Here is a 22,759-nt window from a genome sequence, read left to right on the forward strand (position 1 = left end):
AAAAAAAAACCAAAGTCTATGTTTCAGACTCCAGAAAGATCTGAAAATGACTCTTCCACTTTTCAGATGTCGTCCTGCAGCATGGGTATACTACAGATTATTTGTTTCTTGGTAATTTCGTCTATACGGTAAGATCGTCATCCAGGTACTTTATATCATTTTCCTTCTTTCTAATTGAAAAATGGAATTGAACATCAACCATTCTATCACAGTATCCTGTGAATTTTAAAACTTACATTCATATCTTTTTCCGAGAAGAAACTACTGTAGCAATTGCTAAAGCACAAAGTTAATTGCACATGTAGTACATAGTTAATTCTACAGTTCTAGAACTATTTACAATAATAGAATGTAGGGCTCATATGAAATATGTTACCATCCAGCACCACCACCACCCCTTTTGTATATGTAGGTAGTGCTCTGCGACAATCTTGCTTTTAGCTATGTTATACTGCTTGATGGTAAGTTCAAATCAGTCCATAAATCTCTACCCTTTCTTTTCAAGGATGCTGTGTGAATAATACCCTCACTTAATCAGTCCATTAGGGAACATTACATTTGTTCTTAGCCCTGTGATGAAGTCCTGAGACCTCAACGTGAGGTTACTAGCCCACCCCTTCTAATGTACTGATTGGAAGGTTGAGGAGCTGGAGAAAGATTCTAAGCCCAAATGACCAAGGTGGAGACAATCCTGGTGCTCTCTGGAAATTAGAAAAAGCTGCTGAATAACAGCACAGAACAAACTGATTTGGGGGAAGGAAATTGGAATAATGGTAAAGATGAACTTTAAGAGGTAGGTAGGGATATAGCCTTGGAACTCTTCAGGTAAAGGGCTTTAGCGTAGCTTGTATGAGGATGGAAACTTGCAAGAATATTGACATTGGAGATTGAAACAAAGGAAGTAGGATTTAAAACGGTCAGTATATCACTCATCTGTTGCTGCATAACAACACATTTTGTAGCAAAATCACATAGTGTTTCATAAAAGCAGTCTCTTGAATTGTTTTGTCTTTGAACCAGAGTCTTGGGGTGTTAGCCTAGGTTGGCCTGAACTCACTATTTAGCCCAGGCTGATCCCACACTCATGATCCTCCAAAGTGCTGTGATTATAAGTATGCTCCAGCTACCATGTCTGGCTCTGAAAGTCCCATATGACCAGCTCTCTTGAACATGGCAACACAGTTTTAATACAAAAAGATAAGAAAAAAAAAGAAGTGCAGCTTTAAGAGTAGGAAATAGGATAATTTACCTAGTTTGAAACGTCCTCTTTTCATTTATTCATAGATTTTTTCACATTTTTCTGTTTACTTTATTGACTTTGTTACATTCCATGATATGAATATTTCTGTTATTTCTAAAAATAAATGTGTTATTTTACAAATAATTCTACAAACATGTATACTTGTGTATTTACTGATATAAATTTTTCGTCAGATACCATTAGATGGTATCTGTGCATACATGGAAAGTACAAAAAGTTCAGTAGATAAAATATTACAATTAAGCCAAGCATTGGTAGCTCATACCTGTAACCTTCATTACTCAGGAGCCTGAGATCTGAGGATTGTGGTTCAACGTCAGCCAGGGCAGTTTAGTCCATAAGATGCTTATTTCCCATTAACCAGCCGAAAACCAGAAGTGGAGGTGTGGCTCAAGTGGTAGAGCACCAGCTTTGAGCCAATAAGCCTAATGAAAGAGTGAAGCCCTGGGTTCAAGCTCTAGTTCCAGCACAAAAAATTACAATTAATGAATGAAAAGAAATGATCAGATTAATAGATAATGACAACTATTTGAAGATCAATTATATTTCAATATATAAGAATATTAAAAAATTTAAAAATGTAGAATACCATTTTGTAATGGTATTAATCATATGGAAACCAGGAATAAATGTAGTGAATAATATTCACACACTTGCTGGGAAAAAAATTCTAAAACTTTATTGGAAACAATATTCCTTGACTAAAAGACTCAATATTGTAAAGAAACCAACTTTTCTGAAATTGGTATACACACAAATGTATACACATGTATGTATATGTATACATCCACATATATTGGTATATGTATACATATTATATATATATATATATACAAGCATATATATGCATGTCAATTTGAGTTATATGTTAGGAGGTTTCTAAACTTGGATAAGAAAGTCTCCCCAGAACTAAAACCTAACAGAAAGAACACTTACCAACCAATGGCAGCAGAATCTGCCAGATAGAAATGAAGGTCCAAAAGAAGTGGGTGGATGTGGTTTCCAGTGAAAAGTTTTAATTCATTTTTCCATTCTTTTCCCCCTCTCCGTCACACAGTATGTAGTTGTTACGGTTTGTCTGAAAGCTGGCTTGGAGACAATGTCCTGGAATAATGTGAGTATGCTTCAGGATTTCCCCCGTATCCGCTCTTCTGGTTTATATGCCGATTTGCTCTCAAGCTTAGGCAAATAATAAGCCTTTCTCTGGTCTCCATATTCTACTTTATTTGGTTTCACATATTTAAACAATGCTTTAAATTGGATGAAGGCATATTTATATTCTAACTTGCACTTGAAATACTTTAGATAAGCATGCTATTACCTGAGATGTCACATTTATTATTATTATTATTCAACTACAGAGAATTGAAAAAGGCAAAAAATATACATTGTACCTTTTGGTGTGAATGGTATTGATGTTTTAGAAACTTTGAAATCCTTGCTCCATATAGACTATTTTTTAACAAAAAATAGGATAATTTACCTACTTTGAAGCTTACTCTTTTCACTTACTCATAGATTTTTCACATTTTTCTATTTAATTTATTGACTTTGTTACATTTCATGATATGAATATCTGTTATTTCTAAAAATACTACTATGAAAATATGCATACTTGTATATTTACTGACATAAAAATTTCCTTAGGTTATTACTAAATAATTTTATTTTCTATAAACTTACAGTTGTTTTTTGGTTTTTGGGTTGTTGTTTTTTTTTTGGCCAGTCATGAGATTTGAAATCAGGGCCTGGGCACTCTCCCTGAGTTTTTGTGCTCAAGGCTGGTGCTCTACCACTTTGAACCCCAGTGCCACTTCTGGTTTTCTGGTGGTAAACTGGAGATAAGAATCTCACAAAATGGGCTGGGAAGGTGGCTCAGTGGTAGAGCGCTTGCCTTGCATGCATGAGGCCCTGGGTTTGATTCCTCAGCACCACATAAGCAAAAAGAAAAAAGAAGCTGGAAGTGGTGCTGTGGCTCAAGTGGTAGAGTGCTAGCCTTGAGCTGAAGAGCTGAGGGAAAGCGCCCAGGCCCAGAGTTCAGGCCCCACGACCGGACCCAAAAAAAAAAGAATCTCACAAACTTTCTTTCCTGGGCTTGCTTTGGACCATGATCATCTTCAGATCTTTGCCTCCCAAGTAGCTAGGATTACAGACATGAGCCACTGGTACCCAACTAAACTTAAAATTTTTTACAATTTGTTTTTATAAATTATACACACAGACATGCATAGCTCGGAATGAGTTCATTTCCAGCTAATACTCAAAAAATGTATGTGATGAGCTGAAAATTTAGCTTCGTGGTAAAATGCTTGCCTAGAATATGAAAAGCCTTAGGTTTGATTCCCAGAACCACCAAAAATGCTGGGTTTATGAAAAAAATGGATGTGTATTAGGAGAGCTTAAACCATACAATATATACATCTTTTTCTTCCCTGCTGAAATAAGTTTAGGGTTCAAACTTATGCAGTCTTCCCAACTGTACACCACCATTTAGTATGAACAGATGTATTTAATTGGCATCTCATAAAAATATAAAGTATAAATGTGACATATCACCTGAATATGATTTAAACATATAATAAATTGGTATTTCTTTTTCTTAGTGGTTAAATTTTCTCCAATAAGAACATTTCTTAAAGTTAGGCACTGATAATGACTCATGCCTGTTATCCTAACTATGAGGGAGACAGAGACGTAAAGATTGCTGTTCAAAGCCATCCTGGGCAAACAAAGCCAAGAGACTCTGAAATGAATTGCCAAAAAACAGAAATAGAGGCATGACTCAAGTAGTAGAGCACTAGCCTTGAGTGGAAAAGCTAAGCAAATGCTAGGCACTTCAAACTCCAGACCCAGCACAAATGCACACATACACACACACAAATAACATGAAGGTTGGGAAAGATAACTGTTTCCTCCTCTTGCCTATATACTACTGTGCCTTGTGGGGAAGCTGGAGAATGTGTGTAAAAGGAAGACTTCTTCGCTGGGAAAGAAGATGCTGGAGCCAGGCCTGATGGTACATGCCTATAATTTCAGCTACTCAGGAGGCAGAGACTGGAGGATTACAAGTTTGGAGTCCATTCCAGTAGCTGTAAAAACTTGTCTTAAAAGAATGGAAGAAAAAAAAAAGAATGGAAGAATATCCTAGACATATACTAGTTACTGCAAATAAGGGAAATCATGGACAAATATTTCTTTGGGTCTGGCTTACTTCACTTAATATGATTTTTTCTAAGTTTTTCCATTTCCTAACAAATGGAGCAGTGTCGTTCTATCTCATGGAAGCATAGAATTCCATTTTCTTGATCCATTCATCTACTGAGGGGCATCTGGGTTGGTTCCATATCTTAGCTATGGTAAATAATGCTGCAGTAAACATAGTTGTGCTGGTAGCTTTCGTATGGTCTTGTTTGTGATCATTTGAGTAAATGCCAGGAGTGGGATTGCTGGGCTATAGGGGAGTTCTATGTGGAGTCTTTTAAGGAACCTCCATACTACTTTCCAAAGTGGTTGAACAAGTTTACATTCCCACCAACAATGCAGTAGGGTTCCCTTCTAGCCACATCCCCTCCAGCAACTGTTGTTATTAGAGTTCTTGATTATAGCCATTCTAACTGGGGTGAGGTGAAATCTCAGTGTTGTTTTGATTTGCATTTCTTCTATGGCCAGAGATGTTGAGCATTTCTTCATGTGTCTGTTGGCTGAGCAGAAAAGCTCAAAAGCTATGTACATATAACCATATAATATGATGCTAAGTGAAATGAACCCCAAGATAGGGACACAAGAGGTTTTTCTTTGTTGTTGTTATTTTTAATGTACTATGTGATTTTTTTGTTTTTTTCGTATGTTCTTCCTCCTATGATATATCCCCTGTTGTCACTGTATTTGATTTTGGCATCCTGCATCTTGTATATACATTTATCAGATTTGGGGAGGGGAAGGGGAATAACAAAATGCTGAAACAAGGGCACAGGATGACCCATTGCAACAATGATACTCACAAGACATTATGTTGGAAATGATCTTTACAACTTTGGCCACGGTGGGGGGGGGGTGGGAAATGGGGAAGGGAAGGGATAGTTGGAAGAAAAACAAAGGAGGGGTAACAAGAAATGTACTCATTACCTTACTCATGTAACTGTAACCCCTTTGTACAACATCTTTACAATGAAATTTTTTTTAAAAAAGCATTAAAAAACAATGGAAGAAGAGGCCAGGTGCTAGTATTTCAAGCTAATGAGGAGGCTGAGATCTGAGGAACACAGTTCAAACACAGCCTGGGCAGCAAAGCCCATGAAATGCTTATGTACAATTAACCACCAAAAAGCTGGACGTGGAGCTGTGACTCAAGTGGTAGAATGCACTAGCCTTGAGCAAAAATTCTCAGGGACAGGCCCTGAGTTCAAGCCCTAGGACTGATACCAAAATAGAAATAGAGGGGGGAGACGGAGGGAGGAAGAAAGGAAGGAAAGAAAGAAAGAGAAAGAAAAAAGAATGAGAGAGAGAAAAGGAAAATGGGAAAGGGCCTGGAGATGTAGCTTAGTAATAAAGTGCTTGATTTGGGCTGGGAAGGTGGCTCAGTGGTAGAGCGCTTGCCTTGCATGCCTGAGGCCGTGGGTTCGATTCCTCAGCACCACATAAGCAAAAAGAAAAAAAGCCCGAAGTGGTGCTGTGGCTCAAGTGGTACATCACTAGCCTTGAGCTGAAGAGCTGAGGGACAGCGCCCAGGCCCAGAGTTCAGGCCCCACGACCAGACCCCCCAAAAAATAAATAAAGTGCTCGATTCAATCCATAGCACCACTGCTTAGGTGCAGGGAGTGGCAGAGGAAGAGAGAGAACAAGCACAATGGCCCGCCACAACAGCCTCGTCCCAACAGAGACCCACCTGAGGACACCCTGAGTCAGAATGCAGTCAGGGCATGACATGAGCAGTGAGGGAATGATGACATGAGGATGTACCACATGTTGAAAGTTTCAGATGTTCCAAGTTATGAGCAGAGCTCTGCCATCCTCACGCTCACTGGGGGCCATCCCCTCCCCCTGCAGAGACAAGTGCTTTTACTCTAAACAGAGAGGAATCATTTGACTAATGGATTATAAAAAAAATGCCTTTGAAGATGATTCATAAGTACATATCAATACTTTGAGACATAGCACATTGAGTTTTCCCTTGTAATATTCAGACACAAGTAGTGAACAGTAAGTGCCAGCACCTAGCAAGACAAGAGCACTCAGGCCTCAAAGTTCACCTAGTGTAGCTAATCATCTTCTTTATGTGATAATAATAAATCTACATGACTTACCCAAATAATTCCTCTGCTAATACAAACCCAAACCAACAATTAGATTATGAAAAGGATCATTAGTATTGGCAATTACAGAATTTGGTACACAGATCCAGACATGAACTTTCAGCCAAGAGTCTCTACCAGACCCACATTTGTAGTTCAATCTAAGACTTTTTTTTTTTTTTTTTGCTAGTCCTGGGGCTTGAACTCAAGGCCTGGGTACTGTCCCTAAACTCCTTTTGCTAAAGGCTCATGCTCTACCACATCTGGCTTTTTCTGTGATTGACTGGAGCTAAGAGTTTGATGGACTTTCATGCCCAAGCTGGCTTTAAACTTCAATCCTTAGCTCTCAGACTCCTGAGTAGCTAGGTTTACAGTCATGAATCACTGGCACCCAGCTAGAGTCACAAATTTTTATTGTTGTCTCAGAACTATTTATACAGATTAACTATTAGTTGGTCAGAGTTTTACCTCTCTAGCTGATTTCTGTTCAGACTTTTGATTTTCTGTGTGTCAATAAAGTAAGCAGAAGATGGTCTTATTAAATAACCCTCCACTTGGATAGACGTCTTCTGAGAGTTGACCATTCTCACTGAAGACCCAGGGTGTCCCTTGGTGTGAGTGAATGGAGTATTGATGATCATTTCACATATTCAAAACAGTAAGTTCTTAGAGTCACAGCAAAGTATTCTGAGAAGAATGTTGGAAGATCTCAGATAGCAAGTAATGGAAAGATCATGCATATTTTCACACGTGAACACATGACATAGACAAATATATTTTGTTAGCTGCTATAAATTTTTTCAAAGATGGAAGGGGATGGCAATCACAATGTTGAATGAGATAAGCCAAATGCAGAAAGCTAAACATGGCATATTCTTACTCATTTGTGGACTATAGACTTAAAATGATGATGATCAGGACAATCAGTAATGGGACATAAGTGCAAAATGGGGACTAGCTGGGGGGGATGATCAGTGAGAGGAGAGAGAGAGGAAAAGTAAAGTATGTGTGTGTGTGTGTGTGTGTGTGTGTGTGTGTGTGTGTGTGTGTGTGTGTGTGTGTACTGCAGCTTGAACTCAGGGCCTTGTGCTCCCACTTGGCTTTTTCTCTACCACAGGAACCATACCTCCACTCCTGGCTTTTTGCTGCTTAATTGGAGGTAAGAGTCTCCTGGATTTGTCTGTGCAGGTTGGTTTCAAACTATGACCTCACATTTCAGCCTCCTGAGTTAGTGCTGTGAGCCACTGGCACCCAGCTAAAACATAATATATAAGAAAAGATTTTCTTTTAAATAGAGAATATTAAAGTGTTTCTCTGTTCCTCTTCTTTCTACAGTTCAGCCATGTGGCAATTTGGGGAAGCATGGTCATCTGGCTGGTGTTTTACACCATTTACTCTTCCTTATGGCCTGTCATACGTATTGCTCCAGAAATGAAAGGACAGGTTAGTTTTACCATGTATTAGTGTTTTTATAGTCTTCATGAAAATCAAGTTTCATTAACAATAAAAGTTGGTGTCACCTATTTTCACAGTTGAGGAAGAAAAGGTAAAAATTAGCCATGTGCCAGTGACTCACACCTATAATCCTAGCTACTCAGGAGGCTGAAATCTGCAAATGACAGTTCAAAGCCAGCTCAAACAGGAAAGTCCATGACACTCTTATCTCCAATGAACCACTAAAAAATGGCAAGTGGATGTGGCTCAAGTGGTAAAGCAACAGCCTTAGACAAAAAAGCTAAGGAAAAACAAGAGTCCCTGAGTTCAAGCTCCAGTACTGTACCAAAAAAAGAAAAGAAAAGAAAGAAAGAGAGTGGGTGAGGGGCATCCTTCTTCAACTGTGACTAAATAGCTGATGTTGAAACAACCTGACAAAGAGTGGTAGAAACCGAACACGAGAAAAGACTTATTTGAAACCATCAGCAAGAAATCAATAGACATAATACTTAAAGTCTACAAGTCTTCAAAGGGAAATTTTTAGCATAATGTATCTATCATCTATAGAGAACATTCTCAGATCAACCATTTTGTCTTCTGTTAGGAAATTCAAAGAAAAAACTGAAGAGCATCTGAAACCCAAATTGAGAAAGACAAAGGAAATTATAGTTCTGGCACTGGAAAAAAATGACTTAAATAAAAATATCTAATCATCTGGTAATGTCTAGCAAAACACTTTCTTATCAGGATAATTTTAAGCTTATATACATGTATTAGAAAAGATCCTGGAAAAAGACCAATGGCTTATTTTATCCAGCTCAAAAAGCTATATAATGAATAATCAAACTGCTAAGTACCAGTGGCTCATGCCTGTAACCCTAGCTTCTCAGGAGGCTGAGATTTTAGGATTGCAGTTCAAAGTAAGCTCAGGCAGGAAAAGTCTGTGAGACTCTTTTTTTTTTTTTTTTTTTTTTTGGGTCCGGTCATGGGGCCTGAACTCTGGGCCTGGGCGCTGTCCCTCAGCCCTTCAGCTCAAGGCTAGCGTTCTACCACTTGAGCCACAGTGCCACTTCCGGCTTTTTTCCTTTTGCTTATGTGGTGCTGAGGAATCGAACCCAGGGCCTCAGGCATGCAAGGCAAGCGCTCTACCACTGAGCCACCTTCCCAGCCCTCTGTGAGACTCTTATCTCCAGTTAACCACCAGAAAACCAGAAGTAGTGGTGTAGCTCAAAGTAGTAGAGTGCTAAGCCTTGAGCGCAAAAGCTCAGAGACAATGCCCAGGCCCCACGTTCAAGACCCACAACTGACAAAAAAAAGAAAAAAAAAAGAATAATCATCTAGGCACCGGTGGCTCATGCCTATAATCTTATCTACTCAGGAGGCTGAGATCTGAGGATCACGGTTCAAAGCCTGCCCAGGCAGGAAAGTCTATGAGACTCTTATCTCCAATCAACTACCAGAAAACTGAGAGTGGTGCTGTGGCTCAAGTGGTAGAGTACTAGCCTTGAGCTGAAGAGCTGAGGGACAGCGCCCAGGCCTGGAGTTTAAGTCCCATGACCGACCAAATAAAATTTAAAAAAAAAGAAGAATCAAACCTAAGAAAACTAGAAAAAGGAAACAATGAGGCTAAAAAGTGGAAATTTAGTACTATGAACTCAAACATCAGTTCATAAATAATGAGGGTTTTGGAGAAAAGGAGGCATAAAGTTTTATTAATTTTGTGAGGCAAAATAAGGACCATCCGATATCTCAAGACAAAAAGTATAGTCCTAAGCTGGGTGGCAGTAACTCATGCCCATAAGCCTAGTTAAAGGGTTGCAGTTTGAAGCCAGCCTGAGCAGGAAAGTTTATGAGACTATCTCCTATTAACCAGCAAAATGCTGGAAGTGGAGGTATGACTCAAGTGATAGAGTACCAGCCTTGAACAAAATGCTCAAGAACAGCACTCAGGCCTAAAGTTCAAGCCCCAGGGCCAGGACTGAGAAAAAAAAGTCCAGTCCTGCTCCCAGCAGGGAAGATGAATTTGTCGAGAAAAGTTCCTGAGCATGGACTTGCGGATGTACCAGTTCCCTTTTGCCAGATGGTGGCCTGCACATTTTCTGGTGTCCTTGTGTTAAGTGTCCAGATATTCCTTGCTGTCCAGAATATTCCTCCATTCACATGGTCAGCAAAGAGAGACGGGCATTATAATCTCACCTGGCGCTGTACATGACATAAAATGGTTACGATGTAGCTCAACATTCTTGGGTTCCCTCACATGGTGGAGTCGGGGTGGGGAGGGAAATAGAACAAGGAGAATAAAAAGAATAAGGGACATTCTTTTAAAATTACACAACTGAAAGCAGGCTGGCTAGTAAAATGAGATATTGAGCTACTGATAGTTGTGAGTATGTAGGATTTGTTTCTTTTCAAGGGATAATTAGGATAAGAAATGGGAAACAATTTCACAACTGAGTTGAGTCTTTGAAAAGTTTAAATAAAATTGGTAAGCCCCTAACAAGATGATTAAGAGAAAAAAAAAGAGAAAACACTGTCACCAGAATAGAAACTTTTCTATTTGGGCTGACTTCAAACTGCAATCCTCAGATCTCAGCTCCCTGAGGAGCTAGGATTATAGGCGTGAACCACTAGCGCCCATCTTCCCATCTGTTTTTTGTGCATCTGTACAGTTCAAGTTGTCTATAATTGCCTATTTTCTTTCCCAAATCACCAGTTGTGGTGGGAAAGAGAAAATGGTTGCACAAATACTCAATACTGGTGAACTAAAGGATTGTTCTTTAATTTTCTTTATATCTGTTTCTTTGCAGGCCAATGTGACACTGATATGTCCATATTTCTGGCTGGGCCTTTTCATAGTCCCTGTTATATGCTTGATTCCAAATGTATTTTGGAAATCGTAAGTTGAAAAGTGAAGTGGTAATTAAGACATAGATCTTCGTGTTTACCCTTTTCCAGTTGTATGTACATCTTTCAAAGTAAACTGAGTGCCATTTTGTGAATATTGAATGATATGGCTCTCAGCTTTGCTTTTAGAGAGAAAAAATATTTAGAACTCAAACACATGGAAGAGTGCATAGAATGTCTTGTTTATGATTGTTTTTCCTGAAAGCAATTGCACCCCTCCACTCTTTTTTTTTTTTTTTTGGTCAGTCGTGAGGCTTGAACTTTGGGCCTGGGCGCTGTCCTCAGCTCTTCATCTCAAGGCAAGTGCTCTACCACTTGAGCCACAGTGCCACTTCCAGTTTTCTGGTAGTTAATTTGAGATAAGATTCTCATGGACTTTTCTGCCTGGGCTGTCTTTGAACCGTGATCCTCAGATCTCAGCCTCCTGAGTAGCTAGGATTACAGGCGTGAGCCACCGGCACTCGGCTGCACCCCTCCACTCTTTAGAAGTGTGACCTGCATCACTTTTATCTGTATTAAAGGAGCCAGACTGGATGCCAGAGGGTCACAGATTAAAAACTAAGAAATAAAGCTGGTCACCAGTGGCTCACACCTATAATCTTAGCTTCTTAGCGGGCTTAGAGCTGGAAGATGGTGAGCCCAGGAAGAAAACCATAGGCAAGACTCCACCTCAGTTAACCAAAAAAAGGTGGGGTTTCCAGCATAGTTCAAATAGTAGAGCACCAGCTTTAAGCAAGCAAATTGATCAAGTGCAAGTTCCTGAGTTCAAGCCCCAGTACTGTAATAAAAGTAAGGAAGGAAGGGAGGGAGAGAAAAAAGGGAGGAATACAAAGACAGCAACAAAAGGGATATACTCAATAGAAAAGTATCCTTCACTCTTTCAAAAAAAATTGGAGTAAGAATCTATCAAATATAGTTTCCCCTAAGTACTTAAATATTAGATTAGAGAATCTCAAGTTTTTTAACCAAATGCAAGGAAAACCATAAACCTATTTTTTGTGTGCAGTACTGGGGCTTGAACTCAGAGCCTTGGGCTCTTATAAGCATGGCTTTTTCACTCAGGGATAGTAATTTGGTGCTCTACCACTTGAGCCACACCTCCACCTCTGGCTTTTTTATGGTTAATTGGAGATAAGAATCTCACAGATTTTCCTGACAGGACTGGGTTCAAACTGAAGTATTCAGATCTTAAAATAAGATCCTCAGATATTAAAACGAGGTATTATAAAACCTTGACATCCTTATTATTAGGGCTAATGTTTCAAGAAGTGTTAAGGTTTTAAAAACAGAAGCAATTCATTTAGAGTATGAATTATTATATGTGTTCTATTTCATTAACATCAGAGCTGTAGCAGTGGTGGAGAGCATCAGGCCCAGGGGTCACATCAGGCCGTCGAAATGATTTAGTACATGAGAAGACAGACATTTCCATTTCTCCTATGCTTCTCATCAGCTTCCTGAGAATGCTTGTACTAATCATTTTGTATGGCTCGCAGATGATGCTATAAATATCACATGGCCCTTGGAAGAGAAAGGCTCCTCACCCTGCAAGCATGGTAAATTGAAACTAACTGATGAATGGCGCAAGCTTTAGACTGGAAGAGGCAATTTCAGTTTTTGCTTTTCCTTATTGAATTCTTCTTCCTCCTCCTCCTCCTCCTCCTCCTCCTACTCCTACTCCTCCTCCTCTTTTCCTCCTCCTCTTTTCCTCCTCCTCCTCCTCCTCCTCCTCTTCCTCCTCCTCCTCCTCCTCCTCCTCCTCCTTTTTCTTCTTCTGTTGCAAGTCCTGGGGCTTGAACTCTGGGCCTAGGCATTGTCCCTGAGCTCCTTTATGCTCAAAGTTAGATCTCTTGAGCCACAGCTCTACTTCTGGCTTTCTGGTGGTTAATTGGAGCTAAGAGTCTAATGGACTATCCTGCCCCAACTGGCTTTAAACCACAATCCTCAGCCTCCTAGGTAGCTAGGATTACAGGTGTGAGCACCTGGTTCTTATCTAATTCTTAAATGTATTCTACCATTTGTAGAGCCTAGATCTTTCCCACTGTTTTACCCCCAAATATATCAGATTTATTTCCCTCTTCATTTCTTCTTGGTGTCTCCTATTCTCCTAATCCTCCCTCTCCCTCTATATGTGTGTATATGTGTGTGAGAGAGAGAGACAGACAGACAGTGAGACAGAGAGACAGAGAGAGACAGACAGAACCAGAGAGACAGAGACCGAGACATAGGGAGAGCAGGAGGTAGGGGAAGAAGGAGAGAAAGAGAGAGAAGTTGCTTGATAAAGTCTTTATTTTGGTATTAATTTGTTAACCAAAGATAGCAGTGGATAATGGAATGAAAGTATTAATATGGTTGTACTCTATGATCCTGAGAGTAGACATGAGGTTCTGGGCAGAGATGGGTAGATGCATAATTATTACACTCTGCAGTGGCTTCATTGATTCCCACGTTGCTCACTTGCAGTGAGCAAGGGCCAGGCTGCAAGTGTCAGAGATACACTGAAAAGTATGAACCCAAAATATGAATCTCAAAATATGAACCTAGGAGTTAATGTTGGAGGGACAGCTCCTCTCTTTGCTCTACAATGCAAACAAATTCTTTGACAAAAGGGAAGGATTATGGGTTCCAATCCCATAATCCATATTGGAATGTAAGTATCAATTCCCAGGGATGAACTAAACCACATGTCTCTTGAGGATCATGCCTGCACTATCACTGGTTCTAGGTCTCATCTCTTCTTGAAATGTAAACATTTCGATTCCCAAATAAAAATACTATTTGGTTACTATTGCCATTGAAGGGACCCACAGAGTAGCGCATACCTGTAATTCCAATTACTCAGGAAACAGTGATCATTAGGATCCAAGTTTAAGTCTAGTCCTGGCAAAAATTTACTGAGATCCCCATCTCAACAAATAAGCTAAGTGTGGTTGGCATGTGTCTGTGATCCCAGCTACACAGGAGGGCGTAGGTAGGAGGACTGCAATCCTATGCCAGATCTGCGGAAAAACGCAAGACCCTACCTGAAAGTAACTGAAGTAAGAAAGGGTAGCGTTAACTCTCCCAGCCTAGCAAAGATGGTCAAACCCCACTACCACAAAACAAACTAAGCTCATACGTTATATTGTTTTCTATTCCCACATGCTATAGGCTTAAAAATACCCACAACAAAAGTCTTCTAGAAGAAATTCGGGAGCTGGAAAGCAGACAAATTACAGGAGCTGATGTATCTCAGGTGTTTAGGAAGAGGTAAGTCTTTTCTCTCACCCTGGTTTCGATGAAGATCGCTTACTCCTTGTTCTTTCTCCCACCTTCTCCTCGCCAGAACTTGCAGGCTTTCCCAGGTTCCGCCAGCGCTTGACAAACAGGCACAGTCCCCTTCATGTTGCCCCTCAGTGCAGTCTCCTCCCCTGCACAGGATGCACAAAACTCAGCAACAGATGTATGTTAAGTGAATTTTAGAATGGAAAAAAAAATGAGTCCATCATGATAGAAACTGCAGATTTCAACTAGAAAGTTGAAAGAGAAAGATTACAGATATAAAATAAATCCATCAAAATCTAGATTTGAGAGATGGGGACACAGTAATTAACATTTGTGAGGACTTATAGCACTGAACTTGTGTGTATGTGTGTGTCTGTGTCTGTGTGTCTGTGTGTGTGTCTGTGTCTGTATGCGCACGCACGTGAACCAGTTTTGAAGCTTGAACTCAGGTCTTTGTGCTCTCACTTGGCTTTGTTTGTACTCTTTTCACACATTTTGTTGTTGGTGGTGGTGGTTGTGGGGCTTGAACTCGGCCTGGGCACTGTCCCTGAGCTCTTCAACTCAAGGCTCTACCACTTGAGTTATAGTGCCACTTCCAATTTTCTATTGGTTTATTGGAGACAAGTGTCTCACAGACTTTCCTGCCTGGGCTGGCTTTGAACTGCCATCCTCAGATTTCAGTCTCCTGAGTAGCTAGGATTACAGGTGTGAGCCTGCACTCTAAAATTTGAGCCACAGCTCCACTTCTGGACTTTTGTTGATTAATTGGACATATGAGTCTCAAGGACTTTTCTGCCTGGCTGGCTTTGAAGCTTGATCTGCAGATCTCAGCCTCCTGAGTAGGAAGGATTATAGGTGTGAACCAGTTACCAGCAGCATTTTAAAAAATTATTTATTGTTATTGCAAAGGTGACACACACAGAGGTTAGGGTCATATAAGCCAGGTAAAGAGTACATTTCTTTTTGAACAATGTCACCCCTTCCCCTCCCAGTTTTTCCTTTCTGTCCTCATCCACGAGTTGCATGGTTCATTTTCAGCACAGTGTCTAGTGAGTACCACTTCTCACCTTCGTACCATCATTTCTGTGCCTCCCCTTATTCTCCCACAGACAGATAAACAAACAAAAGAAAGAAAAACAAAAACCACAACAAAGAAGAAACAAAAAAATCATTTCTATTTCCTGGAGTTGATCCATGCATTTTTATAATACACCAAATTAACTTCCATGTAAGAAGCCACAACCAAAGTCAAAACACAATATACACATACAAAAAGAAAGCTTGCATAAACAGAAGAACAAGCTACTAAACAGATCAAGTGTTTGAATGTTTGGGTAGTTTCTAGAAATCAGCAAGAAAAAGGCCATCAAACAATAAAATAGTAGGCAAAGGATAGACTAACAGTTCATAGCAAAGGAAATACATTTGGCCCTCAAACTTAGAATATTTTCAACTTTTGTCAAAATAAGAAGTGAAAATGATAAGCACATGAAAAGAAACAGATTTCATACATCAGAGTTGGCAACCCCTAGTAAGTGACGTTGTGGGGAAAGAGTTCCGCACCAGGCGTGACAGCACATGGCTGTAATCCCAGCCACTCAGAAAGCAGAGACTGGAGGATTATGGTTAGATTGGTTAGTCTGGGTAAAAGTTACCAGAGAGCCTATCTGAGAAACAAACTCGGAGCCACAGGACTGGGTTGTGTGGCTCAAATAGTCGGGCACAAGCCAAGGTCCTCAGTTAGGTTTCTAATAACATATATACATATATATGTATGTATTATATGTTGTATATATTACATAGTTCATATGTAATGTCTGAGATATTTTACTTTGTTATTATATTATATGGCTGCTGTTTTTAATCCTGGTTTGAATTAAGAATAAATTCTCAACTGGGCCTCGTGCCTCCTAGCTACTCGGGAGGCTGAAATCTGAAGATTGCAGTTCAAAGCCAGCCAAGGAAGGAACGTTGGTGACACTCTTACCTCAGTTAACCATCAAAAAGCTGGAAGTGGAGGTGTGGCTCAAGTGGTAGATACTGACCAAGCCCTGAGTTCAAGTCCTAAGACTAGCACACACACACACACACACACACACACACACACACACACACACACACACACACACACACACACACACACACACACACACACACACACACACACACACACACACACACATACACACACACGAACTCATTTTTGCTGTTCTTCCTTCCACCTTCCCTTCCAGCCCTTCCTGAGGCCTGGTGACACACAGAAAGAAAACATGTCAGGCCAGATTAAATGAGTATTTTTTAAGTCACATCTTTTAGTTTATAGGAGAAAAGAAAAAAAAATAATAAACTTCCCTAATTCCCCTCCCTTGGAGGGGCAAGGTCAGGAAATGATCTGAGTGTTTAGCATTTCGAAAGTCCTACACTTGATTTTCTACTGTGGTCTCACAAGTTTCAGGGGCTCCAGGAGGAAATCCTCCAAATGTCTTCACTGACCCTTCTTGACATCTTTCCATTCAAAAAGGAAGTTGGGACAGAGCTTTTAAAGATATAAAATCTTTAAGGTGTTCTGGGAAGCCAGAGGGTTAGCAAGGCATTTACAATTCAGTTCAACTATTTGAAAGGAACAGAAAGTTGTATTGAAGAAAGGCTCATGCCTTGAATCCAAGATACTCAGGAGGCTGAGATCTAAAGCTGTCCAAAGACACCCAGGGCAGAAAAGTGTGTGGGATTCTTATCTCCAACTAAATAGCTAAAAGCCAGAAATGGAGATATGGCCCATGAGGGAGAACACCAACCTTGAGAGAAAAAGCTAAGGAATAGTACCCAAGCCCTGAGTTCAAGTCCCAGTACTATCATAAAAGCCAAACCACAATGAAGGGCTGGAAAGTTGGCTCAGTGGTAGAGCACTTACCTTGCATGCCTGAGGCCCTGGGTTTGATTCCTTAGCATCACATAAGCAAAAAGAGAAAAAAAGCCCGAAGTGGTGCTGTGGCTCAAGTGGTAGAGTGCTAGCCTTGAGCTGAAGAGCTGAGGGACAGCGCCCAGGCCCAGGGTTCAGGCCTCACGACTGGACCCCCCCCCCAAAAAAATACAATGAAATGCTCAAAGCAAAACAGTATTTTAAAAGCAATACTTTGTTGAAACTGAAGATCATTCTATATTCAATATACAAGCAGTCAGTCCCCAGTATGAGAGAGTTTAATTGTTTAATTTCTTTGAAATCTGTTTGAATGAACTAATGCCAGCCTATATTTGATTGACTTTCAGGACAACACTAGGAAGTTTACAAATCTTACCCCGTCCTTGTGAGGTCAGTCTCCGGAACAATTCTGTGGATATACACGCCCCGCGTAAGTAATGCACTGTTACGTAGGTTGTGACACAGAAACTCCAGCTGCTTACAAGAATGACAATTGGGTCATTTCATTTGGGGCCATTAGGCTACATGAAATAAGCCTGTGGTCCCATTTATATGTGGTATTTAAAACAGTCACAGTCATCAAGGCAGACAGTGGCTGGTGGGAATATGTTTTATGGATAGACTTCCAGTTTTGCAAGAATAAAGGAATTTTGGAAATGGAAGTGAACATAGTTAAGGCCACCAAGCCGTGCATTCAAAAGTGATTACCATGGTAAGCTAATTACAGTTATGAAAGACAAATGAAAGTATTGTAACACTTTATTTGTGTGTGTGTGTGCGCGTGTGTGTGCGTGTGTACAGATACCAGGGCTTGAACTCAGTCCCTTAGCTTTTTCACTCAGGTTGGTGCTTTACACTTGAGCCACAGTTCCACTTCCGGGTTATATATGTATTCTGTATTTATTTTGGTAATTAATTGTAGATAAGAATCACATGGACTTCCCTGCTGGTTTCAAACTTCAGTCCTCAGACCTCAGGCTCCTGAGTAACTAGGATTACAGGTGTGAGCCACCAGTGCCTGGCTGACTATTGTTTTTTTTTTTTTTTTTTAATAGGGAAAGAAGTCATTTAGGTTTGAGGAAGTAGTGTTTGTTCTAAAGAGTACAACTTGAAAAGATTCATTCCTAGTTTCTCCTTCCTAAATCATGCAACCCATACACATAAATCTTTCTGTCTTCAAAATTCGGACAGATTTGTATTGTACCGTTTTAAAGGTAAACACGATGTTAGCTCCAAATTATTTTTACCCAAGAAATCTTGCATACTTTTTTTTGGCATAGAGTTAATATAGCCCAGTTCTATCTAAAGTGTGTGTGTGTGTGTATGTGTGTGTGTGTGTGTGTGTGTGTGTGTGTGTGTGTGTGTGTGTGTGTGTGTGTGTGTGTGTGTGTTGGTGTAGGGGCTTAAACTCTGGGCTGGAGCTCTTAATTGGCTTTTTTTGCTCCAGACTGGCACTCTGCTATGTGAGCTTTTTTCCTGGCTGGGTGGAGATAGAGTATCACGGGCTTTTCTGCCGAGGCTGGCTTCAAAGTACAGCCCTCAGATCTCAGCCTCCTGAGTAGCCAAGATTACAGGCGTCAGCAACAGGCTTACATCTTTTCATTTTCCTTTAATAACAAATGTATCTAATAGCATCTGGTGGGAGGCTTAGGCCTTTCCTAACCTATTTGGCAATAGTAAAGCCAAATTCTGTATGAGGAAAGGAAACAAGCCAAACAAAAAGATAGTCACAAAGAACCATTGATCTTTATCAGGTGTGAGACCAAACTCTCCCCTTTGTTCAAGGTGTTCATAGAAAGTTGTCAAATTTTTTAATGTCTAGATTCTCTTACTACGTATGTTTTTCTATGCTTCCAATGTACATACATGCTTCTTTGGATGAGTCAGTGCTTCTCACTTGGACACATATACCCACACACAGAACACACACACACACTTCCTTCTTTAGCCTGTCCTGTGTCCACCACTTCACTTCTTTCCCTCCTCCTAGAGTCAGTCGGGAAGAGGAAAGGATGAACCAGACAAGAAAAAAGCAGAGCAAACATTTCAATGATCTGTTAACATTTAAATGGGAATAAGAAGACACAAAGGTTTGAAGCCAGCCAGGAAAGGAAAGTCCATGAGACTCTTTATCTCTAATTAGCCACCAAAAAGCCAGAAGTGGAGCTGTGGCTCAATAGTAGCGTGCTAGCCTTGAGCCCTGAGTTCAAGCCCCAGGACCAACACAAAAAACACCCAAACCAAACAACTCCCCCTTCCCCCACATACACTGTAACTTCCAGTGTCCCCCAACCCCTTACAGATTAACCTGTGAACCCAGAATAGTTATTGTTTGAAGAGTTCCCTAAGTGGTTGTAATACAACCAGGTTTACACTACTCCATTGGTAGCATGCCTGCCTCCCATCTTTCCTTGCTGGCCATCCCAGAGATTCCCCAGCTCAGCCTCTAGCACCCCTAACATGGTCTCTTGTCTTTGCTCTTCAGATGGGTACGCATTTTCTCAAACAGAACAGTCTGTGATCACTCAGGAAGAACTGGTCCGTTGCTATAACACCTCTCTAATAGAATCCAAGACTTCTCAGAAGACTTCATCCTTGGTTGATGAAGGTTCGGATCAAGTCTCCAAAGCTCATGTTTTCCACTGAGTGTGGAGGGAGCAGCCCTTTTGTGTGAGGCTCAGACCAGCCGCTTCACTGGGTCACAGGAATAAAATAACAAGAGGACCCTCTTTTGCTTTAAGTATTTTTTTTCTTTCCTCGGTGTGTGACATAATTTATCCATTCAGCCTGAATATAATATTTCAAACCTGAATATAATATTTCAAATGGGTTTGAAATACACGTTGTTTTGGGGAAAGGAAAACAAAAAGATGTCATGGGGCCTAATAAAGTGAGGGAAAGGGCCATTCAAGAACTTGGTGTTTTCAAGACTCCAGATGAAGTAGATGGCGCAATACAAGTAGGATGTCAGCTACACTGAAGCCAGGAAGGGAAGATAAGGCCCTGGCTCACCTGCCCCTGTCCTTCCTAACCCATCCCGGACATGAATGCCAGGCATGTGCACTTCCTTCACTGCTCACATCTGTGGGCCACGGCCATGCCATGAGCTCCTCTTACTCTTGCTCACAGGAGCCATGAATGGAATGGAGGGACGCTGCTTCATCCCCTTAGCACTCTTCCCTCCTGTTGTCCAGGCTGTCCTGACCTACTCCAGCTTCCCAAACTATCTCATCTTGTAATAGCACATTGATTTCCTGGCTGGGCTCCTATACTACTGGCTATTCAGGAATGCTGAAGTCTGAGGAACCAGACTGGAAATCAGTCCAGGCAGACAAATCTATAGTCCCCGCTACATGAGAAGTAGAACTGGAAAGATCACTATGGAAGGCCCACCTTCTCTCCCCACTCGAAAAGTGATAGGAAGACTGTATCTCAAAAAGCAAACAGATAAGCCAGGTCTGGTGGCCTACTTCTGCAACCCCAGCTATCCAGGAGGCAAAGGTAGGAGGATCAGAGACTCCTGGATAAAAGCTCAAGTTCCTATCTGTAAAAGTGAAAAAGGATTGGGGGGTATTGGTCAAGTGGTACTGTGCCACTTGCAAAAACAACTATTTCTTTATTAACAAAGGAGGGAAAGGGAGAAGGCAATTATAAACCACAGGAAACCTGTGAAGCAAGTGAAGGTGTGAATAAGAAGGAAATAAGTGTCTGATATTCATGGTATATATACAAAAAGATAACGAATTTGTCCTTGAAGATGTTATGGTTAGCATCAACACCAGTCCATAGCGTGTTCTTGGGCTAGAGTGGCTTTCTTCGTGTGGTAGCCATGAAAGAATGAATTTAAAACGGGTGATGTTGAGAAAGGCAAGATTTTTGTCTAGAAGTGTGCCCCGTGCTACATCTTGGAAAGGGAGGCAAACACAAGACTGGATCTACTCTTTGTGGTCTGTGTTTGGCCAGACGACAGGTCAAACAGCTGCACTCTCTTACACAGATACCCACAACAAAGGCATCACCTGAGGAGACGGTGCTCTGATGGAGTCTTTGGAACAAAATTATCTTTGCTGGCATTAAGACGGGAGAAAGGGCAGATTTGATAGCATATTGCAAACACATTACAAATGAGTAATAGCTACTGCTTCATTTTTTTGGGGGGGGGGGAAGGGTCTGGTCGTGGGGCCTAAACTCTGGGCCTGGGCGCTTCCCTTAGATCTTCAGCTCAAGTGCTCTACCACTTGAGCCACAGCGCCACTTCCGGCTTTTTTCTTTTTTGCTTATGTGGTGCTGAGGACTCGAACGCAGGGCCTCAGGCATGCAAGGCAAGTGCTCTACCACTGAGCCACCTTCCCAGCCCTGCTTTATTTATTTATTGCAAAACAAATGTCTCATGGCTTTAAAAATGCATACCATAATTTAATGGCTCTCTAACATCAGAATTTACATCATAAATGACTGACAGAATATTTTTGTTGGACAGTTCTGATTTAAGTAAAACTGGCTGTGGTTAAGTGAATATGAGCTTTTTTAAAAATAGTAAAATCAGCTCAGTAAATACTATCATTATTTTCCCTCTCTGTGATATAATTGGACTTAGTAATAATGTTTCAAAAAGATAAGGAATAATAACACCTCCAAATCTATCAAAGATCGCTTTTGTGTTCAGGTTTATATACATGGTTATGAAAACATGTTGAAATACTGGGGGAAATCACTTCACTGTCTCAGAACCAAGCAAATTCACCTGTGTTTTAATTTATACTCATTAACCAGTTAAGGGCAATGGTTGGAGATGAAGAAGCAGTGTTTATATTTTTGGTCTAGACTATGCCAAATTAATAAGAATACCCTATATCTGACATCTGCCTTTTACTTGTTGAAAGACATTTTAGTATGGTGTATGTATAAATGTCAAAGAATATTTAACACTTCTCACATTTTATAATTGATTTGTAAGTTCAGATGCTTTTTAAAATGAGTGTGATAGGATACAATAGCAACCTACACTTTATTTTTGAATTCTTTACTAAGAACACTAACTTATCATTCAGGATTGTCTTTAAGCAGCTTTTCAGAAGCACACAATTGTGGAACTAAAGTGTGTGTGATTGATGGTGCTTTTTTGCCAACTTCTTAGAGAAAAAGATTCAAGTAGAGAAAATAATTTGTAATTTAAGGCAATTAAAGACAAAAATTCCATATAAAAGATGTTGTGGGCCGGGCACCTGTGGCTCAAGCCTGTAATCCTAGCTACTCAGGAGGCTGAGATCTGAGGATCGCGGTTCAAAGCCAGCCCGGGCAGGAAAGTCTGTGAAACTCTGATCGCCAATAAACCACCAGAAAACCAGAAGTGATGCTATCGCTCAAGTAGTAGAGCGCTAGCCTGGAGCTGAAAAGCTGAAGGACAGCGTTCAGGCCCAGAGTTCAAGGCCCACGACCAACCAAAATTAAAAAAAAAAAAAAAAGATGTTGTGGTTAGACTAGAAAAGATACAAATTCAATAAAATTGAGCATAGAAAAACTGTAGAAGGACATTGAAATTTAGTCTACTAGGTTAAGCAGAGGACATATACTATAAAAACAATGTATTATATGTTTTTCCATTTATGAGAAGACATGAATTAATCAGAATAAAATATTAACACGCTTAAAAATGGAAAACCAAGAAAAGTCAATAGACTAGGA

General features: G+C 40.4%; 1 protein-coding gene across 3 annotated transcripts in view; it reads left to right on the forward strand.

The window, feature by feature from the left end:
- The window catches only part of LOC138814154 (phospholipid-transporting ATPase IB-like), a 114,461-nt gene extending 94,667 nt beyond the window's left edge, over positions 1–19,794 (forward strand). For all 3 annotated transcript variants that reach the window (XM_070003095.1, XM_070003094.1, XM_070003093.1), the window contains 7 exons: positions 67–128; positions 2,319–2,375; positions 7,888–7,995; positions 10,794–10,882; positions 14,041–14,139; positions 17,422–17,504; positions 19,560–19,794. In XM_070003095.1, coding sequence (XP_069859196.1) covers positions 67–128; positions 2,319–2,375; positions 7,888–7,995; positions 10,794–10,882; positions 14,041–14,139; positions 17,422–17,504; positions 19,560–19,720 — 659 coding nt within the window. In that variant the 3' untranslated portion in view covers positions 19,721–19,794. The remainder of the gene's footprint in view (positions 1–66; positions 129–2,318; positions 2,376–7,887; positions 7,996–10,793; positions 10,883–14,040; positions 14,140–17,421; positions 17,505–19,559) is intronic.
- Positions 19,795–22,759: the final 2,965 nt, after the last annotated feature.

Source organism: Dipodomys merriami, unplaced genomic scaffold, assembly GCF_024711535.1.
Source record: "Dipodomys merriami isolate MVZ:Mamm:240054 unplaced genomic scaffold, mDipMer1.0.p SCAF_6, whole genome shotgun sequence".
NCBI lineage: Eukaryota > Metazoa > Chordata > Mammalia > Rodentia > Heteromyidae > Dipodomys > Dipodomys merriami.